The sequence below is a fragment of the Leucopleurus acutus genome (genome assembly GCF_964270905.1).
Source record: "Leucopleurus acutus genome assembly, chromosome: 15".
Classification (NCBI taxonomy): Eukaryota; Metazoa; Chordata; class Mammalia; order Artiodactyla; family Delphinidae; genus Leucopleurus; species Leucopleurus acutus.
The window spans coordinates 38522857-38547689 of NC_139157.1; the positions used below are offsets into that span (position 1 = coordinate 38522857).

The window sequence follows — 24833 nt, forward strand, 5'->3', positions numbered from 1 at the left end:
TATATCCAACTTAGGAATGTTTTTGTGTTTTTAAAATTAGGACATAAATAACTTATGGGAAGATTCCAAGAATAGAGGAAAGAGAGGCGATAGTTCTAATTCCAGTGCCGATACATGAGGTTCCAGTAAACAATTCCAAAAAAACAGGAGCTAAATAATAAAGGGAAAGCCTTAAAAGGAAAACCTTGGACGACGTGAAAAATGTAGCCTTGACCCAAACATAGAAAGTATGAGACTCAGGGAAAATGAAGGAAACCTCCACTTCTGTGAGTACTGTGACCTATTCTAAGAGGTAGAGGGGCTAACTTTAAGGGCAGTGATGACAAGAGAAAACCAGAACTGCAAAGCCGAAAAGACCGCAGCAATGGAATTTCTGGGAGCTCTCCGTGGTGCTGCTTAAGGCTGCACCTTACTCAATCACCTGCACTTAGGCTGATTTCAATTCAGCCTAAGCCTACTTTGATGGTTTCTATGCAGCATTGAGGTCACATTAGCTCTTTTCTGAGTTAAGGCACTTTCCAGGCCCAAATATCTATGAAACTAGAAAACAACCTGTTATGATTTACAGCAGAGTGCGTTTACCCTCCTTTCACTGACTAAATTATAGCTCTAAGTTTAGCATATAGTAGTAACCCATTACAATGTTGATTATCTACCCCCTGTTGAGACAGTAGGCCTCAAACACCACTAAATGTAGCTTGTTTACCAGTTCTGTTGTGGCCCATCGTGGTCTTGCGTGGGGTAGAATGTGCTTTTCTTAGCCATCTTAGGAGAGACAATGCTCTGACTGGTAGCATCTTTTGGAGGTTTTCTTTTAAAACCAAGTGATAAAATTGCCTATCTGCCTGAATTTCATCTTACTTGAAAATAAACCTGGTTTTCTAAGCTTTAACGTCTTAGTTCCTAATAATTTGCAAATAATTATGAGTATATCTCTTGGAATATTTTTGGGTTTTTGGAAATAAATTTACTCCATATTTAATCCTAGAAAAATATCTCTGGGGATTTAAAGAACATAATAATAAAAGCTATTACTACATAGAAGAAGAAGAATTTCTCCCTTAGATCATTATCTATAGATAAAAATGATGGCTCATGACCTTCATTTCTATCGTCTTGTGGTCCTAAACTAGAAAATGGTTGCTTTGGGCTTCCCTGGTGGCACAGTGGTTGAGAGTCCGCCTGCCGATGCAGGGGACACGGGTTCGTGCCCCGGTCCGGGAAGATCCCACATGCCGCGGAGCGGCTGGGCCCGTGAGCCATGGCCGCTGAGCCTGTGCGTCCGGAGCCTGTGCTCCGCAACGGGAGAGGCCACAACAGTGAGAGGCCCGCGTACCGCAAAAAAAAAAAAAAAAAAGAAAGAAAAAGAAAAGAAAATGGTTGCTTTAAGGAGTTAAGGAGCTTCCAAGTCAATAAGGCTGACTGAATAAGCACACTCTCCTCACCTCCTTCCACAAATTTAAATGACAGTAAACGGTACAAACTATAATAAATTTACAACACTGAAAACTAAATGAGGCAAAGTAACTTTATTAAATCAGATATTTGATAAAATTTTAGAAGATGAAAAATACATGTGGTTCTAACTTCCACTTCCAGAAAGACAGAATAATCAAATCATACTTTTCCCTATTCTTCTCATTAAGTATAACTAAAAAACCTGGGCAGTATCCATAAAACAAACATAAGAAGACTATAAATGGTGAAAAGAAAAAGGCAGACCAGCTAGAGACTTTGGGACCCAAAGAATGAAATACTAGCACATTCCCCGGGCTTGATTTTGCCTCAGATATCCCAGATTTATAGCTCAGGAAACTGGCAACTGGAAACAGGCACAGACAAAAAAGCCCTAACTAAAGCTTGCTCTCACTGGCCAAAGGACCAGGAAAGATGCATACGAGCACCACACAAAAGTTTTAGGCAATAACTACTGTATTCCAGCCAAGCACTAGAGGAAAAGAAAAAAACAAACACATGTGACCTCACTCCCACCCACACCAGCAAAGGATGAAAGCACCCTCATCAAGCTGTGATGAGGTATCCCAGCTCCCACCAGGGTCATGTAAGGGAAGACTGAGTACACAGCCAGGACTTTCATCCCTATTATATCGATGTTAATATCCTGGTTGTGAGATTGCACAATATTTCTGCAAGATGTTACCATTGAGGAAAACATATATGAGATCTCTCTGATCTCTCTGCACTATTTCTTACAACTGCATGTGAATCTACATTAATATAAAAATGAAAAGTTTAATTAAAAAACATGTGATCCAGGAACATTATGATACACAGAGGATTAAGACCACAGATACAATGTCCACGCAATAGTAATACCAGAAAAGGGATCAGAGGAAAATTGAAAGGAAAGAATAACAAAAATGTTTCTGTTTCTATCTGAAGGATTCATTAAGGTGTGGTAGACACAAGAAGATCTGTTCCCAAATGCATGCTTGTAAATGCCAAAGATGGAAAAAAGATCCTAAAATCTTTTACAGGTACCTACAAAGTATCAAAAATTTGTCTGAATCCAGGCTTCTTATCAGAAATAATGGATGCCTAACAACTATAAAATAATGATTTCAAAGTACTTGAGGGAAATTATTTTGAATCTATATATCTAGACAAAACTATTAACCGATGTGAAAAAATAAACACACTTTATAGAATGCAAGTGCTCTGCAACTTTACCTCCCTCATACTCCTTCAGGTGGAAATAAATAAATATATATATATATATATATATATATATATATGTAAACAAAACAAAAAAGAGAGAAAAGAATTCAAGGACTTGAGGAAAGGAAATCTAAGACACAGCAAATATTACACAAGAATGAAATTTGAAAGTCTTCTAGAATGACAGCTCTAATACAGACCTAATAAACAAGAGGAAAAAGTCATAACAGGAAATAAAGAGCTCCTAGAATACCTTCAAGGAAAGTGGATTCCTTATGGTACACAACATGATTGAAAAACTAGGTACTGATAGTATAACTTTTACTTTATTAATTTATGTACTACAATTATATTGACTTTTTGCATGTTTTCTCTAGATGACTAAACAATAAGTAAAACTTCAACTGGTTTTTAAAGCACTTGATAGATATTGACAAAATGGTGAAAGCTGGTGGACTCTGCATCCTAAAATTTGACATTGATTTCAGTCTTTAAGCCTATGCAACAAGACTCTACAGTGAAATCCTTTCAGTGTTTCAGCAGCTAGTATTCTTTTTTGGGGAGTTTCTCAAGGTAGGTAATCTCGAATTTTTTAAAAAGTCATATTCTCATTTTATGAAAATTAAATCCCCAATTCAGAGGATTTCTAACTTTCAAGGTAAAGCAACAAAATTATCACTATAGCTATCTTACATGTAGTCTTAAGACGCTAGAAGAATGATTTACTATTTTTCTCCTTTTAAAATCGGGATCTTAGGCGCGCTGAACTGACTGAATTGCAGCTGTGTTACCTTTGTTATGGGGATATAGCTATAGGGACCCACGTACATAGAAATGGCCAGCACCCCTACCTACGCAAAGCTAGTCGGGTACAGAGATTGCAGTAAGTACACAGAATGGATTGTAGGAAAACTGCATTTATTTCTTTGTGCTTAATGGTTGGAATAAAACTTTCTTGAAACACTGGCTAATTATCACCTCTTCCTTTCAGAGAACATAAGCAAACATGCTATAAAGAGCTGATAGAAGAGTCATCATAGGTATTTTAGGGAATCATCATTGTGAAGGAGAGGACAAGGTGTCCACCATTCCTTTTCTTCCTAGAATCACAGACTATGTTTCTTCATCTCCTTTATAGTTATGGGTGTCGACCTGACTGAGTTTTCTAGCCAACAGAATTCAAGTTCAAATAAACAATGTACACTGTTTTCAGGTTTGGCCCATAGACATGTATCATACGTGATTTTCCATGCTTTTTCACCTTATAGGGAAATGCAATGAAACTGACCAAAGTGACCTGGGAAACCACACATAGAAAACGGCAGGGCAACGAAGCGGAAGGAACATGGGTTACTGACTCACTAGGAGAAGCACCATACCTTGATCAAAGCACCCTATTTGATTTCACCGTGAGATGGTTGAGCAAATGCACACATTTTCGTTTGTTTGTTACAGCAGCTATCAGTACCTTATATAACTACCTCACACTCCCCCACATCTTAAAATTCCAACTGACTGAGGCCTTTCAAAATGCAGTTGACCTCAAGCCATAGAAACACACTATTTTTAATTGAGCATCAAATAGAAGCCCAGGATTAATACAAGGAGGCATTCCTCTTATGAGTTTATCGTGACTTCTCCGATTGCTGATATGAAGAAAATGAAGCCCATTAAAAACAAATCCTCAGAATAGTTAAAATGAAGAATAAAGAGTATTTTAATTTCCAGATCAATCTTAAGAGAATATAACAAGAGTGCTACTCCTGGATGGGACAGAAGAATCACTTACCTCCAAGATTCTGGCAATATGGTACCAGAATTTTAAAACTTAAGAAAACAAAAATGACACCTTAATTTGAGATTTCAAAAGATTTTGATTTAGATGTCCAGGAGGGTACATTTATGAAGGTGAAATGACTAAACATTTGAAAGATAAGCATGTCAGTTTTATCAACATCTGTAGGAAAATCTGATAGCACTGGGGTCTTAAACTAATTTTTTCCAGTTTTATCAAGGCATGATTGACAAAAATTGGATATACTTAAGGTATACAGACAGCATGATACTTTGGTATACACATACACTGTAAAATGATTGCCACAATCAGGCAATATGTATCACCTCACATAATTACCTTTTTTTATGTGTGTGTGTGTGGTAAAAACAGTTGAGATCTACTCTCTTAGCAAATTTCAAGTATACAACACATTATTATTAACTATAGTCACCATTCTGTCCATTAGGTCTCCAGGATTTTTTCATCTTATAACTGAAATGTTGTACCCTTTGACCAGCATCTCCCCATTTCCCCAACCTCCCGACCCCTGGTAACCACCATTCTCCTCCCTGTTACTATGAATTTAACTTTGTAGATCCCACGTGTAAGTGAGATCATGCAGTACTTGTCTTTCAGTGCCTGACTTACTTCACTTAGCATAATGTCCTCAAGGTTCACCCGTATTGTTGCAAACAGCAGGATTCCTTTCTTTTTTAAGGTTGTATCTAAACTAATTTTTTTAAGATAAATGAATGTTCACATTTTGCCATTTTGATTTGAAGATAGTGAAAAAAATGAAGTTCTACTGGGATAGAAGAATATATCAAGATGCATTTACATTGATAATAAAAAGAATAAGAGAGAACGTGCAGTTACTCATCTTTTTTGTTCTCCAGTTAAGGACTTGTCTTAACATAGCCAATAAAATGAAATGGAGAATAGCTCGTATGGTTTGTTCAGTTTTTCATTATAGGTGGTTACTTTCTATCCATTTATCATTATCTCAATGACTCAAACAGAAAGATTATTTGCTTCCTTCCCTTTTTTTTTGCGGTACGCGGGCCTCTCACTGTTGTGGCCTCTCCCGTTGCGGAGCACAGGCTCCGGACGCGCAGGCTCAGCGGCCATGGCTCACGGGCCCAGCCGCTCCGCGGCAGGTGGGATCTTCCCGGACTGGGGCACGAACCCGTGTCCCCTGCATCGGCGGGCGGACTCTCAACCGCTGTGCCACCAGGGAAGCCCCTTCCTTCCCTTTTGTTGCTTAAATTATTTGGCTGTTAGAAGGAAAATGATAGCTAGTCTCCTTTTCAGTGGTTGAAAGTGTACAGGTATTAAATGTTATGGATAGTTACTGATACTCCTTACTTTAATTCAGTAAGTGTATGTTAAGTAAGTCTAGAGCACTCATCTCTTTATTTTTTTTCCAAGGTTGACAACTACTTCCTCTAACTAGACATTTTAAATGGATTTAGCTGCTAATCAAAAAAAAAAAAAAAAAACCCAGCAATTTTAATGCAAGAAAAAATAGTGAGATATATGCACATACACATGTATGTAGGTACACGTATGTGTTATGTTTATGTGTATATATGTACATATATATGCAGAATTAACCTGGCCTGTTAGCAAAGTTTATATAATCCTTAGCCTGCTTGCTGAACTGAATATTATATATAGCTTTTACATGTCTATAGTCAGATTTTAAAAAGACTTCCAACGTCCTACTTCTGGGGACTAAACCTCGCAGCCAAGCCACATTCTCATACCATGAAATCAAGCAGCTTTAGGGTTTTCACTCATTTTGTTTTAGGTTAAGAAACAACTGAGAGGAAGCACGCTTAGTTCAGACAGCTATGCAGGTGATGAACAAAATGTCACTTTTTTTTTATACACTGCCCTTGTCACTGTTTCTCAACATGGTTCTGACGGTGCATACAAAATGTGGAAATAAATGCTCCCACCCTCCAGGCTGTCTGAATAAATACAGTTCATGAGTCCGTGTGTTCATTTTCAAAAAGACAGGTATTGTTTCAGACCTCTACCATCAATGCACCATCATGCTGCCTTAAATTTACAAGGCAGCTTGCATGCAAGAGGTTTCTGCTGTTGTCAGAAGCATTATAAGCCTGAAAACTATTGGCAGGTTAAAAACCATTGCAAAAAACACTGTTGCAAAACAGAGTCCTTTCGTCTTATTATGAAAGCCTAATTTACTCAATATCTCATTGACTTCCTCTTTAAAATTCTCCCATAACTGTCCTCCATACACACACACACACACACACGCGCGCGTGCACGCACACACACACACACATGTGCAATTTCAAAGCTAGCAGGAGCTGTGGGTAAGATCGGGAAGACTGAACAAGCTAACGCTAGACTGAAGTTAATGGCACTCCTCACCCGCTAGCCCTGGACAGGGATGTTCCAAGTCATTAGCATAGCCTCTGTTTTTGGCAAGATCCCCTAGGTAGGACTGGGCTTCCAAACAGTCAGAGCCAGAATTTGTAGTTGGCAGCACTTTCTGCCTTCCACATGAATGACCAGAGCTCTCAGAGCTAGCAGATTGGTGGCTGCTAGTAACACTGGACCCTTGAGTCAAAAGAAAGGGCCAGCATTAAGTACTGTGAATTGATTACATATTCTTGATTCTTTCACAAGTCCTATTTATTAAGGGCTCTTACAATATCTGGCACTGATTTAGGTACTTTGTGATGGCCCTACATCTGAGTCTTAGGTAGCAATTCAAAGAGCTATTCAATTCTTTGTTACAGCCAAACCCCTTGTCAGCAAGCAACCTCTTGACTTCATTATGTACTTTTCAGCAGATGGAGTTTGGGGATTCCTGTGAAATTGTGAAAGCAACAGCACAGAGACTCAGCAGAGCAGAGCTAAGGGGGAATAACAGGTAAATAATCCAAAGGGCAACAAACAACAAAGGTAGGGTCAGGATATGTTTTAAAACATCACAAATAAGAGATTCTGGATTCATAAGAGAGTTTGAGTTTTTCACTACCAAAGAGTTTTAAGAATGGTAATATTTTATAAGAAAAATATTAAAATAGAGCAACAGAAACCAAAAAAATATTAAAAGCATACTGCTTCATTATAAATTCAGTCTAAGCTGTTCTAGGTATTTCCAAACATTTCATGTTTTAATTGGCTTCCCCAGCAGATATCTTAGAGTCAACAAGTCACATCCACTTAATCTTGTATTGATTTTCTAAGATGCTTCCTGTTACTATGACTACCCTAATCAATTAAATTCTTGTAAGGTGCAAGACAATTTTCTCTTTCTCTTTTCCTTCCGGCTAAGAATGAATACTTTATTTCCACAAAATATATCTGATGTTGCCTCTTATCTATCAAGGAGCCGCATTGTGTTGGTAAAAAAATCTTTTATGCCTTTCCTTTAAAAAAAAATGTTTGAAGATTCTGCAAAGAGAAAGCGTACAGAATTGCCTTGGATTGGTATAATGAGTGGCTTACCAATTTGTGGTTGTGAGGATAAAAGTTCTCTTTGGCTAGCAGAAAAGTGCCTTGCCCTTGCCCTTCATCACAGGGAACTGGGAGGTTGGTAGTCACTCAAAGAGACCACTCACTGGGAAGAAGAAAATGGTTCTGCCACTTGGTGTCCAAAAAAGTGCAAGGTCAGCCATTTGTGACTATTTTAGTACTGTACTATCCCAACAAAGACATTTCACCTGTACTGAAATGTGAGGAATTTTGGCATGGGGGAGGAAAGTTACTTTAACCTGAGGCTACCCATCTTTTCTTAGGCACAGCCCTGGAAACAACAGAAACAAGGGGGCATGGGAGGCACAAACTATTGGATGTAAAATAAGCTCAAGGATGTATTGTACAACACGAGGAGTATAGCCAATATTTTGTAATAACTGTAAATGGAAAGTAACCTTTAAAATTGTATCATTTTTCTAATTAACAGAAAACCAGAAAAAACAAGATTCAGGAAAGACATTCATTCTTTGGAATCAGACAACCTGGACTCAAGCCTTGAGGTCAGCTGAGAAAATTCAGGTAAGCATCTTAAACTCCCTGAAGTTTCATTATCTGTCCTACAAAATGGGATCAACAGAAGTACCTCTAGGGTAGTCTGGCTGTTCTCTATATCTAAGCCCTCTCCTTTGATCCAAGTCAATTCTTCTACCCAACAGATCTTTCCAAAGAAGAAGAGTGACCAGGTCACTTTCCTGTCCCAAATGTCCCCATGTCTGGAGTACACAGGTCAAAGCACACAGCATGCCTTCCTCCAGCCCATAGGGCCAGGTCTCAGCCTGCCCTTCCCAGATCACCTCTGGTCATTTGTTTCAATTCATTTCTCACTCTAGCCATATCGAAACTGATTTATCACATACTTTCCATGCTTTGTAGCTGTCTGTTCAAGGCACCTCCCCCAAAGTTTCCCTCCCCAAATGCTCTTCCTGTCCTTACTCCCTTAGCAAACTCTTGCTCTTCCCTCAAGGCCAAAGCTATCTCCACAATCACCACCTTTCCATCTGTGCCAGGAGTTTCCCCCAAAAGAAACGAAGACTAATTTTCACCAGGTAAAAAAAAATCCCATGTTTTGTTTGGCTTCCAACGAGAAAAAAATATATTGTTTGGCAGCTAACGTGAAAATATCTAGATGCTATTTAACCACGAAGTAAGTGACTTTTAAAAAATGGAATCTGTGTATCTATAATCTGAGCACTAAAAGCAAAATACGATATTTTTCAGATTCCCAAAGTCAATCATCTTTAAGTCTTCACAGCCTGGGTAGTCACTGAATTGTGAGAAGAACAGCACACATCCAGGAAAACACGCCACTTGAAAAATGAGCTCACCCACATCAATGACTTTGATCACTAATATCACCTGCGAGGTGCATTATTTCTAATGTAATACTTTAAAATTGGTATAAATGAATAGGCTGACATCCAAACAAGTTAAGTAATTTGCCCAAATATTTGATATGTGGCAGGGCTGCCATCCAAACCCAGGTCTGTCTGCCTCTATAGCCCGTTTCCATCCTTCAACAGTGTCTCTCTATTGGCCTTCCACTGTGATCACAGGTGGATCTCACAGCAATGGTCTCTGTGTTTTTATCCAAAGTATAAGGTGCTATCTCTAGGTGGGTCACTCAAAATACCTGAGGAGAAAGGGGATTGGTGTATGCAGGTAGAGAGGTTATACAGTCACCTCTGTATAAAGGAAGAGAGATGGGCCCTCTTCAAAACACAGTTACATCCCTTAATAATACACATCATTAAATGTTTCCTCCTTGGCACTAGACCCACTGGTAGCTTTTCTTACTTTTGGTTTAATTCCCTAGGATATTTTTTTGTTTGCCTAAATAAAAGTAACATATTATAGCAGAATGATAGCGTGATACAAATTATCACTGAGTTATTAAAAATATTCTCACCTCTTAATTTCCCTGACTGGGTTAATTGGAAGGGGTTTATTATTGTGGTTTTGGTGGTGGTCTTAGTGATGGCGGTAGTTGTGTTTAACAATCTAAAATTGTGCATATGTGTCTTTACTTCAAACACTTTACGGTTTCACGCTAATCTCAAAAAAACAGTTTATTCATGCTCTGCGTGAAACATATCAATACACAATAATATTTCTCACATAGTAAGTACAAAATAAAACAGAGTCTTAATTAGAAAAGTCAGAAAACGTTACTTCAGTATGAAAGTAAATATGAAATCACACATGTCACAATGGAACATTTTTAGCACATCTTATATTCTTATTCAGAATCACCATTGTTTATAGATATCGATATAGACATAGACACAGATATAGACATAGATATAGAGCATTTAAAAATCAATTTGAACTAGAGAAAAAATGAGTTTAAAAGTTAGTAACATGTCAAATTTATTCCCAGGAGGATCTCCCTCCTTTTAAGTGGCTTCCCAATTGGCAACCAGGAGGAATCAACCCTGCTTACTCAGTCTGGGTCCTGGGAGCAAGGAAAGGGGATGGGGACAGTGATGGGGAATAGAGATAAGGCAGTTCAGCAGAGGTCCCTGCAGAGAGGGGGACCATTTCCCTGTCTAACACAAGCACAGAGGTTTAATCTGACTGTAGCTCCTGTTGGTCTGACCCTCAGCACTTAAAAAGTCCTGATCGGAGCCATGGGTAATGGGGAAGTTCCCAAATGTGTCCACGTGGTCAGTTTTTTCCTCCACCGAGGACTTATCATATTACTATTAAATGACTCCATAAAGTGTGTAAATTAGCAAACAGCAAGATATTGAGTCTATCCTTGAGTTGTTTGTTTTTTTCAATTTTTTGGAAATAATATGAGTTCTCCAGTTCTTCATATGCTGAAGGCCTAGACTACCCCTCATGCCAGTTAAATTGGGATCACGATTATAAAAGGCTAGGTTACCATTCTGTGTTAAGTAACATGGTTGGTGGTGACCAATTTTCTCTATAGAGTGAGGAACACTTTACACGCTGATGGCAGGAGGGCAGAATTAGGACTGATTCTGCATGATACACACATTTCCAAGCACTGTGTTTCCCCATGCCCTCCCAACTCTTATTAATTGTCTCTATGGAGTTAAAAAGAAAGTGTAGTTCAAGATAAGGCAGGAGCAAGGCTGACTCACCAAGAGCAACTCAGGAAACCTGCATCAGGGAAAACCTATCAGAGAAAAGGATCAGTGTGTCTTATTCACTCCAGGGGCAAAACCCAAACTGTGAATTCAATTTGGTTAAGATGTCCTACTGCTTGGAGAAGTGACCTTTTTTTAGGGGGCCATCATCCTTCAATTTAGGTGCCTATAGACACAGTCAGAAATTACTGTGAAGCAGAGATCTAGATAATTTTGGTTGTTCTACTTAAAAAAAAAAATCTAACATCCTGAACTAATCAATGACAACGATAAAATTAGTTATTTTGTGATATTTTCAGTGATAAGCGTTATAAAAACTAACTGCTGCAAACTTCTAAAAAGCATGTTGAACATACTGAGAATACTGAATAAGCTCACTTAAGAATTAATTTGCAAATCTTTTTAAGAATTTAAATTTTATTCCATAAATAGTATATATAAAGTAGCATAAAGCCAAGCAGAGAGCAGAAAAAAGACACCTTAAAACTTAAAAAGAGATCGTCGATATTAGGTTTATAACATGCCACTAAATAATAACTGATTTTCCATTTTATAATTCCCAACCAGTTAAACGTCATTCATTGGAAGATGCACCATTCCTCTGTCAACTCCACATCATGGCCCTTCCACAATTAAAAAAAAAAAAAGAGCAAAAAAAACCCCAATTAAGTATAAAGAAGTAATTCAAAACAGTGATTCCATATCTCAGATACCAAAAAACATATTGATTGATTGGCTTTCCAACAGTTGTTGGGCAACTAAATGGAACAATGAAGCAAACATTTAGCTAATTAACAACTATACACAGAAAAGGAAAGAAAAACAAACAAACAAAAGCCTAGATAGCTAATAATTAAAATACAGAAGATGTTGCTTGTTCTGATTATCAAGCTAAAAATCCCAGATCATCACTGGCACTTATAGACATAATGAGGGCTTAGTGCCAAGTGTCACAAGCTTCCGTTCATTAAAAGGCCCACATCTTCTAGCTTTTCTTCTATGATCCTTTGTCCAGTTAGTGTTTGTGCTTGAAAACTAGTTTTTTAAATGTGCTTTTATTATTCCTTAAGTAAGATCTTCTGTTGTTCTACCACAGATAAGCCAAACATGGGAGACTGAGAAACTGGGTAATTTGTAAATCATTACCTGAAGGCCTTCGATAGCCAAGCGCAGCATGCTTGGTGTAAGTTTAGAGGCTTGCTTGAAGGTGAAGTTACTCCAGTCTATGATCAAAACAAATCCATTCACTTGAAGCTCGGGATCTTCAATCATGGCTTCTAAAGAAAGTAAGATGGCACGCAAAATATCCACCAGTGTGTACCTATCGGCAACAGAAAAGGGCTGCATTAAATCTGACAACCACTTGTGTAGAAGCTATAGAAAGTTGTGAAGCATACTAAAAATTCCCTCTTAAACTACATCAGGAATCTTAAGGAAATGATTTTGTTTAAAAATCCTCTTTTAAGATGAAGTTTACTTTATTCGCTATACTCAGGGGACATACTAGAATTTAACATGTATTCTACCAAAACAAATTCCAATGCTTTTGAAAATACTACAATTTGTTTCCTTTTCCTTTCCTTCTAGGCCTTGCTATGAGTTTATAAAATCTCATTTCAACAACCCTAAAAACTAGGCATGGTACTTTTAAATAGCTCAAGAATGCTCTCAGCAGTACTGACATTTCATATCTTCACATGTGGAAAATTTGAGAATGAGATTTGAAGGAGTTTCATCAATAAACAACACTATACGTAAACAGTTATGATTGAAAGTGTCAACAGATTTTAATTGTACTGAGTTTATATCATAAAGGTAAAAGAAAAGAAAAGACAAAAAGGAAAGGTGGGATGGACAGAAAGGGAGATCAATGAAAATAAAAGGGAAAATGTACCTGTCTCTTATTACATAGGCCATCCAAATTTAGGGGTCAAGACTTTATCTTTTTCTACCTTGCAACTTAGCACAGTGCCTGGCACACTGTAAAAACTCCATAAATGCTCTTTACTTTCTTCTAAAATGGAACTAGACTAGAGTGCAAAGACACTAATTGTACATTAAGACACTGCCTCAACGAAGGCAGTGGAAGTAAGAAGAAAAGAAGCCAAATTTGAGAAGTATTTTAGAGGTAAACTTTTTTAAATTTAATAATTAAACGTGAGGGCTAAGATTGAGGAAAGAGTATAAGATGACACACAGATTCTAGCTTCAGTCTGATTAGATGGTAAAAATCTTTCATCAAAATCAATAGTGCAAGAAGAGGATACAGTTGAGGATGGCTGGAAATGTGGAATTTGGAATAGTATCCGTTGTACTTGAGAAACAGGTAGTATACCCAGAAAGATATATCAAGTAAACATCTGAAAAAGTAAATTCCAAACTCAGGAGAGAGCTCAAGATTGAAAATTCCAGAATCAAAAGCACACCAATCCTACGTTCAAGGAAGTGGATGAGGTAATGCAATCTGAGCTGAGAAGAAAATGAGATAATTACTCTAAGAGGGAATCCCAGCATTTCAAGAGGGATTAGTAAATTTATGGAAGATGTTAACAATTTTCCGTTTTTAGCAGCCTGCATTTCAAGTTTACTTGTCTGCTCAGACATTCAGGTGGAGGTATCTGGGAAAAGCGAGAGAAAGAAATCCTGACCTCAGGGGAGAGGTGGTGTGGGGAGGGGGGTGGATTAGGAGTGGAAATCATTGGGATTCAGTGGAAGCAATGGGCTCACCAGGAAGATGCATGAGACAGTGAGCACATGTGAGGGAGTAGTTCTATTTTGACTTCTAAAAACATTTGGAGGCGAATGGAGAAAGTGTAGTAGTTCAGAAAGGAAGGAATAATTACCAGTGAAACCTCAGGCAATTTCTCACTTTCTCTGGGCCTCATTTCCTCATCTGTAAAATCAGTAGTTTGGAATAGAATCTCTTTAGGGTCCCAGCATTAATTAAGCAAAGGGCGTGGTGTCAGAAGACTTCAAGACGGAATCTCTTCCTGTCCCTCATTAGCTGTGTGGCCCTGGACATGTCAATGATTTATCATTCTGAGGTTTAGTTCCCTTAAATGAGAGTATCTATGATTATCTCACTGCATCTCACTGGCAGTGGCAAGGTGGGAGGAGGGGGTATGGGAAGGGAAGTCAAAGACATGATTCAGGTGAAACCATTTGCACAATGCTAGGTATGTAGCATGTGTTCAGTAAATGTTGGTTGGAATACACACATAGCACACTTTTTACTGTAATGGTAACCACAGACATAGGCAGGGTATGATCAGAACTAAAGAATATTTGCTTGTAAATTTTACTTAAAAATTAACAATAATCTTTAGATAGCTTATTACTACTGTGAAAGGCAAGGATCAAGAGATTATTTTTAAATCTCTGGAAAATATACAGGGTATTTATAGGCCTAAGGCTATGGCATCCCAAAATACTACATAAGCACATGAGATAAATTTTTTTGTAGAGCTCTGTTAGCTGTCTTTAAATCTGTGAAATATGAATGACTGAATACCTTTATCTGTCACTTCATGGCTGGCTCATCTCCTTTTTAAACATAATGGCCTAACCCAGTACTGTGACCAAAAGCCTATAAGCCTACACAGACTGGAAAGTTGGAGCAGGAAGGCTTTAGTTCTGGTTAAAATTTAGAGCTACCCCCTCTAAAAAAGTATTCACTTTAATTTCTGAAGTTCATAATAATATCACAGTTAAGAAAATTAAAAATTAGAACAATCCAGTTTAGAACTTCCCCCCATTATGATCATTCTTACATTTCCTATAAGAATGACAAATAGCATTAATACCAAACAGCCTTAAGTAAAAGTGGAATCTGAAATCGGCTTTGGAAGAATGATGCACTGTATGTATGAAGAATAAACCATGGCACCAGTAGGGCTGAAAACAAGAGGCAATTTGTTTTAAGTAACACATTTTAAGTTTGGCTTTTCCAAAACTGTGTCAAATCAAGAGAGAAACTTATATACATATCATTATTCCAAAGGAAAGAAAATAAGGCAAATCCCAGGATCATCAATAGAGAAAAGCAGGTTTGCAAAGTTTTCAAGGGTAAATCTAACAATGGTTTTTTTAATTTAGTATCTTCTTCCAAAAAGAGAATTAAGTGATTTTTATATAAATTATACTAATGTATAAGTTTAATAAAAGAAACATAAAAACATCCTAGCTAACTGAATTCAAAGGGCAGGTCAAAACCACTCTTGAGGGCTTCCCTGGTGGCGCAGTGGTTGGGATTCCACCTGCCGGTGTGGAGGACACGGGTTCGAGCCCTGGTCTGGGAGGATTCCACGTGCCGCGGAGCGGCTGAGCCCGTGAGCCGCAAGTACTGAGCCTGCACTCTAGAGCCCACAAGCCACAACTGCTGAAGCCCGCGCACCTGGAGCCTGTGCTCTGCAGCGGAGAAGTCACCACATAAAGAAACCCGCGCACTGCAGCGAAAAGTGGCCCCCGCTTGCCGCGGCTAGAGAAAGCCCGCATGCAGCAGCGAAGACCCAACTCAGCCAAAAATAAATAAATTAATTAATTTTTTTTTTTTTTTTTTAAAAAAGGGCTTCCCTGGTGGCTCAGTGGTTGAGAGTCCACCTGCCGATGCAGGGGACACGGGTTCGTGCCCCGGTCCAGGAAGATCCCACATGCCACGGAGCGGCTGGGCCCGTGAGCCATGGCCGCTGAGCCTGCGCGTCCGGAGCCTGTGCTCCGCAACGGGAGGCCACAACAGTGAGAGGCCCGTGTACCACAAAAAACAAACAAACAAAAAACCAAAAAAACCCACTCTTGACACTCCAATCCTCTGTTGTCAAACATGTCACATTACTACCATTAGCAGCTCAGCAGGTTATTCGTAAGCAGAACATTACTACATGAGACCTTGCCAAAGTCTGCAAAATATCTTCCAAAGAAATGGAGCATTTTATGAATTTTCTGTCTTCAGGAATCCTACTTTCATTATTCTCTTTGAAACTATTTCTGAACTGTTGTATTTTACAAATTAGACGTCACTACAATAAGTATTTCACAAGCTCATGTTTGGGGTTTACACCCCAATTATAGTAGCTCTACCATTGCTATTCTTCCCTTCTATGTTGAAAGAAAGCCATAAACAATAAACTAGCCCATTAATGGAGCTCTTGGCTCCTGACTGCTTCCCAAAGCAGCATTAGGTAAAGCCTGAACCTGAAATCAACTTGGAGAGGATGAAATAATGACACCAGTACACCTGGGACTAGTGGACCACTGCTCTTGAAAGAAGTCAAAGCTGCTATAATATGTAAAAAAAAAAAAAAATTCTCCTATTTAGTACCAGTGTGATCAAGAGCAGGGAAGCTTCTTCTCCTGCCTCTGGCCTTACAAGGTTTTGGGGAGCTACCTAGCCTGTGCTTCTCTCCTGGGGTTCACAACGTCTTATCCCCTACTAGAGCTTACAATCGGTGCAAAGAGCGACTTAAATCACAAACAGGCCATTTCCTTCCTACTCTCCAGCCCTTTCTTTCAGCCTGACAAGGAAAAACTGGCATCTTGGCATCACACTGAGCAGCACAAGAGCAAGCAGCTTCCCCTCTGTCACTAAATCAATCAGCCATTATTAAATTCTTCATGAAGGCTGCCCCCAACCCTCAGTTTTCACTATGCCACATTTTCGAATGTCTGAAGCACTTTGTGTTAGAAAGGTGCCAGGGGAAGAGACAAAGGAGAAGAATTACTTTTATTAATGCCTCAGAGTATCATTAGTGCTAAAGTCAATGAATTCACCAAGGTATTTTATATTACTGAGTGGTAACAATAATATCGCTATCTGTGTAATCGTTTAAGATTTCCAAAGCAATTTCAAACGCATTATCTTAATCTCAAAATAAGCCCAAAGTCTCTGTGCCTGACTTAGTTCCTATTATTTTGGAGATGAGGACACAGATGAGGTCTCAGAGAATTTAGACAGTTTGTCCAAAATCACTATGGGAGTAAAACTGGAAGCCTAGATGAGAAGCTGGGTCTTTCTGACACCCCAGTGCTCTCCACTCCTTATGGTGCCTAGACCTAGAACCGAGTTTGATGAATAGCTGTTCTGCTTTCTCATGTCTCAGTGGCATACTGTGTGTCAGAAGATGGATCAGAAAGTCAATACCAACATGGCGCCAGGCCAGTTACCAGGTTAGATCAAACCTGGTCCCAGCAAGGGGCTTTGGCGGAAGAAAAGTAACAAGACATTTGTAAAAGTCAGGATGGGAACAGGCTAAGTCTACAAATCTTGGAGGAAATGTGAAATCCAAAATAATTAAGTCTCTGGTTTGTATCACTAGGCACAGATTAGTTGTCTCAGCCTTGCTTTAATTTTACTGCTGTGGAAATGTAGGTGCGTAAGGACAAAAGAATCCTTGTAAATGAAACATCTAGAAGAAAAATGTAATTCTTTGGGGAAAAAAAAGGTTAAAAAGTGTGCACGGGCTGCCGCCAAAATAAAACGAAATGAAATAAAACAAAGTTGTGCTGGAAAAATACAAACATTGAAAAGGCAACTCTTCCTCAGAGCAGAATAAGTGTCTGCTTAGCTGCTTAATACAGTCTTTGCCTTCAGAATATTTATTCTACCAACTTAAATTTCTGTGCCTAATGGTCTACATTCTGATGTTTAATCAAGATTTTCTAAAACATAGATGAATTTTTTAATTATCAGAGCTTGCTTTTTTATAATTATATTTAATTGTCTTTTCCTAGATTTATGTTGGTTAACTACCTGTACACACAAAACAAGTTTGACCAATTCACTTACTAGCTGTGAGGTTATGGGTGGAATAATTGCTCTGTGCCTCAGTTTCCGCATCTGCAAAATGTGGGTATTAACAGAACCTATCTTGTATGTATGTGATAAAGATTTAATAAATTAATGTTTATAAAGTGCTTAGAATAGTGCCTGACACATAGCATATGCTATAAAAGTGTTTCAACATGAATGAATGAATTAAATAATTAATTAAAATGAAAAAATAAAAGGTTGAATTACATTACCCGAGCAGGTGATTTTCTTTCTATACAACACTGAGCAGCCTGCTGCCCCTGCCCTGAACTTCCAGCACTGACAAGCAATACCCTCATTTAGCACTTAATGACCTCTCTGGAGTTATTTAGCTTTTTGTGTTTTTTCTTCCCGGAGAGGTTGTATGTTCCTTGATGGTACAAAGAATGTGTCATGTGTCTTTTTTTGCACCTAGCACCTATTAAATGTCCACGTATGTAGCAAATGCTGGAAAAAAGTATACTTTCTAAAACGTTGATTTGAATCAAGTACTATTCTATTCACTCATTTTACTCGATGTTGTAAGGACCCAACCAACGTACGGGGACATCTTTTCCCTCATGTCAATAGTGCCACTTACTATGTTAATGAAATGTATGTACCTGCTTTCAATGATGTAAAAGAATTCAATCTTTTTCCCAGAATGGAGGAAATATAGTAAATTACTAAGGATAATTTAATAATTTATTAATTGTTGGCTCATGTTTTAAAATATCTTTACACATTTTTTGAGACATCCTTTCAGAGCACTTTAGTAACATCAAATCTGTTGCTTCTTTTCAACTTTGTTTAAAGTTGCATATTTGAAACATGAAAATAGCCTGGTTTGGGCCAGACCCAATCAACATCCTGCTGAAGTTTGGAACTCTTGGTCATTGTTGTTATTTCGGGATTATTTCACTAATTACTGCATAATTACCCTAATTTTTAGAGACTGTCCTATTTTTTTTAAGAGATTTGTCCCAGTATTTCGCTAACATTTCTCAGGACAATTTTTTTTCTCTCCCATTTTCCATGGTATGAACCAAGGGCATATTTTGAAGCAAGCTGCAGTTCCCAGAGTATTTGTTTAAAGAGCAGCCCTATAAGGAAGCAATACAGAAGCCCTGCTGGGACAGAAACCCCATGGAACCCACACCTGCATTCCTAGTATTGACCTAATCTCAAAATCAGCCATAATACGGCATAGCAGTGCCTCTAGGCTTTCGAAGGTAAGGATTCCTGACCCTGCCAGGATATATGACAACCAAGAAACAAAAAGTTGAGAAATATTTAAATATTTTAATAAACAGAGCCAAGAAGACTTGAAAAATCAGTCCAAAAAAATGAAACCTCTTTTTTGGCTTGTTTTTTGTTTTTAAAATTATCAAGTAAGAGTGTTTCTCCCTAATTAACTAGTTAATTGCCCTTGTCTGTTTTAATCTATTTCTAATCATTTTATTTTATTTTATTTTAGTGCACTTCCACAGAAGAGTAAAGCTTTGTGGCTGAGAATAAAGCAAATATGTATAGTCTATGGCTATCATTTAAAACTTTTAAGCTACCATCATCATAACCTTCTTTCATTTGAAGACTGGCTACATTATTTTAATAAATGAGAGCACAGTCATAATTAAAACTGAAGCTTCAAATAGCTGGCCATTTGTATAATATTTTCCTTTGTATGAAAAAGCCACACAATAGGAACGAACAAACTGACAACAGTGCATGTTTTAGGCAAATTCCAGGATAAGTTAGAGGATCATAGCATTGTCTCACCAATCAGTCTTTGAGCTCTTTCAGAGTTTCAGTACTATAAGTGATAATCAATGTCCATTATGACAAGCCAAACATGGTACAAGACGGTCAGTGCTTTCTGAATTGCCACTATATTAGAATCATTTTAACTTGGCTGTATTTAATTGTTTTCTAATGGCTGTTAATCAGATTCCAGATAAATTGTTTGTTTACAATTGGTTGTTTGTGGTACTAAGTAGAGAGAAGTCATTTATAAGTCTAAGAAGGTAAAATATTACTTGCAGGCTAACTGGCAAATTACAGGCCACATATCAGAATACATGTCATCATTATGTTTCAGGTAACACAGTTTACTCATGAATATTCCCAATAATTACACGCCAGTGAATTTCGACTTCTCAGATACCTGCTCTCACGCCCTAGGGTCTAGACCACAATCTACTTCCGTTCCAAACTTCCTTTTCTTAAGGTAGTATAATCTATTCTAGCTTCTCGGTACATTATCATCACACTCTGTTGATGAAATCAGGTGGACAATTTGAAGGTATCTGCTGAGTCCTAAGCAGGGCACTGTCACTCAGGAAAGCAAGATAGCATGTAATATATGGAGGACTACTGCATCACAGTGCTGCAGGGTAACAATCCGTTTGTTTTTAATTTTGTGGAATTTACTTTTGTTTTCAGAAATTATGTTAGACGATTTGAAAAAAAAAAAAGATAAAATTGTGTGAATCTTTGCCAAGGATAGCCTGCTCAATAAACGTAACAAATCATCTGAAACCTGTTCTGTTTTTTTATAAAAGAACCACAGACCACACTGAAAGTCATTTTGACATTTCAGTATTTCAAATATTTTTTTAGCTGTATTACAAGGTGGGTACACTGTAAATATTATACCTCAGTCTCCTGAAGATTCCATATTTCTTGTAAAGGCTTTGGAAATGGTCCAGTTACTTGCAATAACCTGAAACTGACCTGCACTATACTGCAATAGGAAGAGACACTATTTTATTTATAGTCACCATCTCACACACATTTACTGTTTCCAGTCTCCTGAGAAGCACAGAAAACTGTCCTAAAAATTCAATATAGGAGAAAGTATATATAGATAACTTCCTGCTTAGAATTCTTTTTTAAAAGAATGCATAACTCAATTCAACTCAACAAACATTTACTGAACATTAACTCTAGTTCAGGTGCTGTTATAATAACATGAGGCTTAGTATTTTTTTGTTATACAAAACTCTTTACAAAGTTTTTCAAAATTCACAAAAAATCTTGATATTCCCTTTGGGAAGTTGGAAATAACCTTTTATCCAAATAAAGGGGGACATTTTCTTCTACCTCATTTCTGGAATTTCCCTGTGCAATCCTGGACAATTCCCACCTATTCTTTCTTTAAAACAATGTTATGTGTCTCTCTTTTTTTTTTTTTTTTTGCGGTACGCGGGCCTCTCACCGTTGTGGCCTCTCCCATTGCGGAGCACAGGCTCCGGACACGCAGGCTCAGTGGCCATGGCTCACGGGCCCAGCCGCTCCGCGGCAGGTGGGATCTTCCCGGACCGGGGCACGAACCCGTGTCCCCTGCATCGGCAGGTGGACTCTCAACCACTGCGCCACCAGGGAAGCCCTATTTTGTCTCTTTTAATAGTGTTTTTTTTTTTTTTTTAGTTGTTGAAAGCCAGGTAATTCACTGAACAGCTCTAGAAGGTGGTTAGAATTATGTTCAGATGTGCAGTCTTCTGCAGGAACCCAGGTTGTTTGGACTGGTGGGATCAGAGCAGGAAGGTGAGAACACCTCACTCACAGAACAGGGGAGGGATGAGGAGTAAAAGAATTTGGCACATGGCATATCCAGCTAACAGAGCAATCGTAAGGTAAACACCTAGGGAAGGTGGCAGAGACTTCTGTAGGAGTCAAGTCAGATAAGCCTTACAAATGTACAGTGGAGGAAGGAAGAGGATTCAGGCCAAAGGCAGGAAAAGAGCTGGTGACACTCTGGGCACTGTCAGAAAGGCAGTTGTCCTGCTGGTTTCAGAGCAGGGCAGAGACAGTTCTTAGGTACATCTCCCAAGGATAAAGGTTTACAGAGGATGCCAAGAGGGGGGACCTGCTTATCCACTAGTCCTTGTATATGTACATGTAGATATGGGATAGGGGGGTGCAGGCAGGGAAAAGGAGGGAGGGACTTTTTAAAAAATATATAGGAGGAGGAAACTCAACTGAATTTTAGATAAGCTCCAAATAAATTGTATACCTTTTGATCTTGAAGTACTAAAACTTCTTGATCATGCCTGTTCATTTCCAACCACAGAAATTGAATTCACAATTATTAGTCTATAGGCCCTGTAAGGTATTTTTACAGGACATGGCTTTTCATTTTTAATGTCACATGTACAAAGTTTTAATATTTAAGATTTTGTGTAGATTTAAAGAAAAAGTTCTACATATCAATTAATAAGTCCCCTCCCATTGTAGATTTCCAGGGAGATATATTTTGATTACTAGTAACTTAGCCTTTACATGAAAACATGAGATAGACAACTAAAACACAGTTTGTTTAGTAAGTCCAAAATAATCACCTTTCCACATACATGAGAACTACAAGAGGCTTTCATCTTAATTAGGTTTATAAATCAATGTCAATATTAGCTCACTTATAGAAATAAATGAAAACAGGTTTGATGTATGTTCATGTCTCCCTAAGGGCAATCTGCTTCCCTAATGATATCTTTAACAGACTTTGAGACATATTTAAATATACAATTTCCATAGCACTCATTTCATGGCAACTCAATAAACTAAGTTCCAGTCTAACTCATGAAATACTAGGTTCTTTCTTGAATAAAATTTTTCTGCTTTGATATACACAATAATTGGTTTGCATAACCCTACAATGTACTTCTTAGATGAAATAAAAACTTTTTAAAGAGAAATTGTGGTCAAAGGATGGCATTTCATGAGCCTTTAAACTTTGCTACCTGATAAAGAGTACAGTAAAATCTCTATAATTAACCAAAATAAGAGACAGAAAGAGAGCTCCATTCCCCTCAATGGCTAACTCTATGAGTTTCTTAGCTTTATGATTCTTCAGGTAGTAGTTTATCTTTATATTTACCTAAAAAATAATTGTAATTCTCAACGTAGAATTACAGGGAAAAGGAGACCAACTGAAGGGTTAAACGTCTGTTAAAAATATTAATTTGCATTCTAAAATCCCAAGACTCTGAGAAGCCTATCTGGAGACCTATAAGATCCATAAGATTTCTCAGTAACTGTAAAAGTCTTTTAAAGTTGCTCCAGAGATGGTTTAAACTAACCAGATGCATCAAAAATCACCATTCACTGCACTAAAAATACAACGATGTTTTAACAACAAGCTTCTTATGATTCATAATTCTGGTAACGCTTCTAAGTTCCATGACATTTATTTAACTTCAAACTTAATTGAAACTACCTTACACAAAGGTCTTTTATAATTTCTTATATCTTTCAATCTGAGAAAATAATTCCTCCAACTGAGGAAGTAGAAGAGTCATTGTCTGTTTTTTTCTATTGTAATGTAGATGAAGTAAGAATATTAGTTCTCCTCCATTAAAAAGCCAGAGAGCTCAAAAAGTCTACCAACTGACAGATCTGAACATTTTTCACTTCCTTCCAAATGATGAAAAATCACATCAGACAGGAAACACATTCTTTAGATTAGTGACAGGTGTAGAACAAGCACACAAGTCAGCCTTTATTTTCAGGGTCGGCGGCATGCTCAGCAACAGAGGGGACAACTCTTCCTTTTTATTGAAGTGACACACATCATATTATTCCTTCATCTACACATCACCAAGCAGAAAAGTTTCCAAGCAATAAAACTACTTGATCTTGGTTGAATGCCAGGGTAGTCTTAAAAAAATAAAACCACAGTACTAAAGAGAGAGAAGAGGGGGAAGTGGTGGAGGACGATGATGGTGATGAATCCAGTTTAAGAATTTCTTCAGGAAAAAAAAAAAAAAAGAATTTCTTTAGGAGGAAGGAGGGAAAGTTTTCTCCATTCTCATACTCATTTCTCCACAGAACAGTAAACTTATTTAGGAGTTGAAAAAATTAGCAGCTTTATTTAGAAGCTGAATGATTGAGATTATACAGCACAATAATATGGTTCATTAAGCACCTAACGCTGCAGTAGAAAACGGGTGCTAGTGAAGTAAGAGTTTCAAAGGTAAAGATAAAAGTCCCACCACCTCCCCAGGGTGCCCACCAAAAACGCATTTCTTCGTTCCAGTTTCTCTTCCCACCCACCCCACCCATCCACCCCGAGCCAAATAAACAGTAATGTCAAAGCTGTAAAACCATGACACTACTCAAGATAAATTCTGGAAAATGGGAGAGTAAAAGAAGCCCTAGTACAAGTTCGGATTTAGGACTTACCTGCTCTGATCCCAGTTGGCAGCGAAAAGGACTAGAATCTTCCTGCCATAGTGGTCCAGATTGGCTAGGCCCCCAGGGAAGCCATCCTTCAGTGCCTGCTTGATGCCCGGATCAGTGGCCTTGAAGCTTTTGAACATGTCTAGGTTCTGCTGCCGGTACTCAAAGTACTGGGCCAGGAGGCGGAAAGCCTCGAAGTGATGAAACTTCCTGGCCCGTAAGAAGCGTAAGATGAAGGCATCATCTGTGCGGAGAAAGCCAATGTCCGGCCTGGTGATGACCATATCCCTCACCTCCTGGATGTCCTGGTGCAGTGTGTCTGGGTTCTCATTGAGCTCCAGGCGGGCTTTCTCCAGGGTCTCAGGAGAGAGACCAGCCTGTAAATGAGTCATTGTTCTGCTTGTTCCTGAGCCCTGCCTTTCTCTTGCTGGCTGTCCCACTGCACCGCTGGCCCTGGTCACTACCACACACCGGCCTCCAGACCTCGCTGCTGCCTGCTTCCTCTTCTTTACAGGAAACGATTTGTCTTGGTGTCCAGTCAAGTACCCTGTTGCTCCTGCTTCCCCACACCTTTTCTATGGAGGATATAAACTTCTTTGCCCACCCCCTAAAAACAATGTCCCACTTTAGTTCCCTTGTCCCTTTCCTTTAAAGAGATGTGGACCTCTGGCGGCCCAGCACTCCTCTTCTTGTCCTTTCTCTCTCCTAACAAAACACCCCTAACTGCACCCCGCACAGGTGGTGCTGATCTTGGTGCTGTCCTCTTCTCTTCCGAGATGTAACA

General features: G+C 38.4%; 1 protein-coding gene across 1 annotated transcript in view; it reads right to left on the reverse strand.

Annotated features, from left to right (window-relative positions):
* CLVS2 (clavesin 2) overlaps nucleotides 1-24456 on the reverse strand; it is a 63957-nt gene extending 39501 nt beyond the window's left edge. The window contains exons 1-2 of the mRNA XM_082855858.1: nucleotides 24053-24456; nucleotides 12235-12409 (exon numbers count right to left, since the gene is read on the reverse strand). Coding sequence (XP_082711984.1) covers nucleotides 12235-12409; nucleotides 24053-24441 — 564 coding nt within the window. The 5' untranslated portion in view covers nucleotides 24442-24456. The remainder of the gene's footprint in view (nucleotides 1-12234; nucleotides 12410-24052) is intronic.
* Nucleotides 24457-24833: the final 377 nt, after the last annotated feature.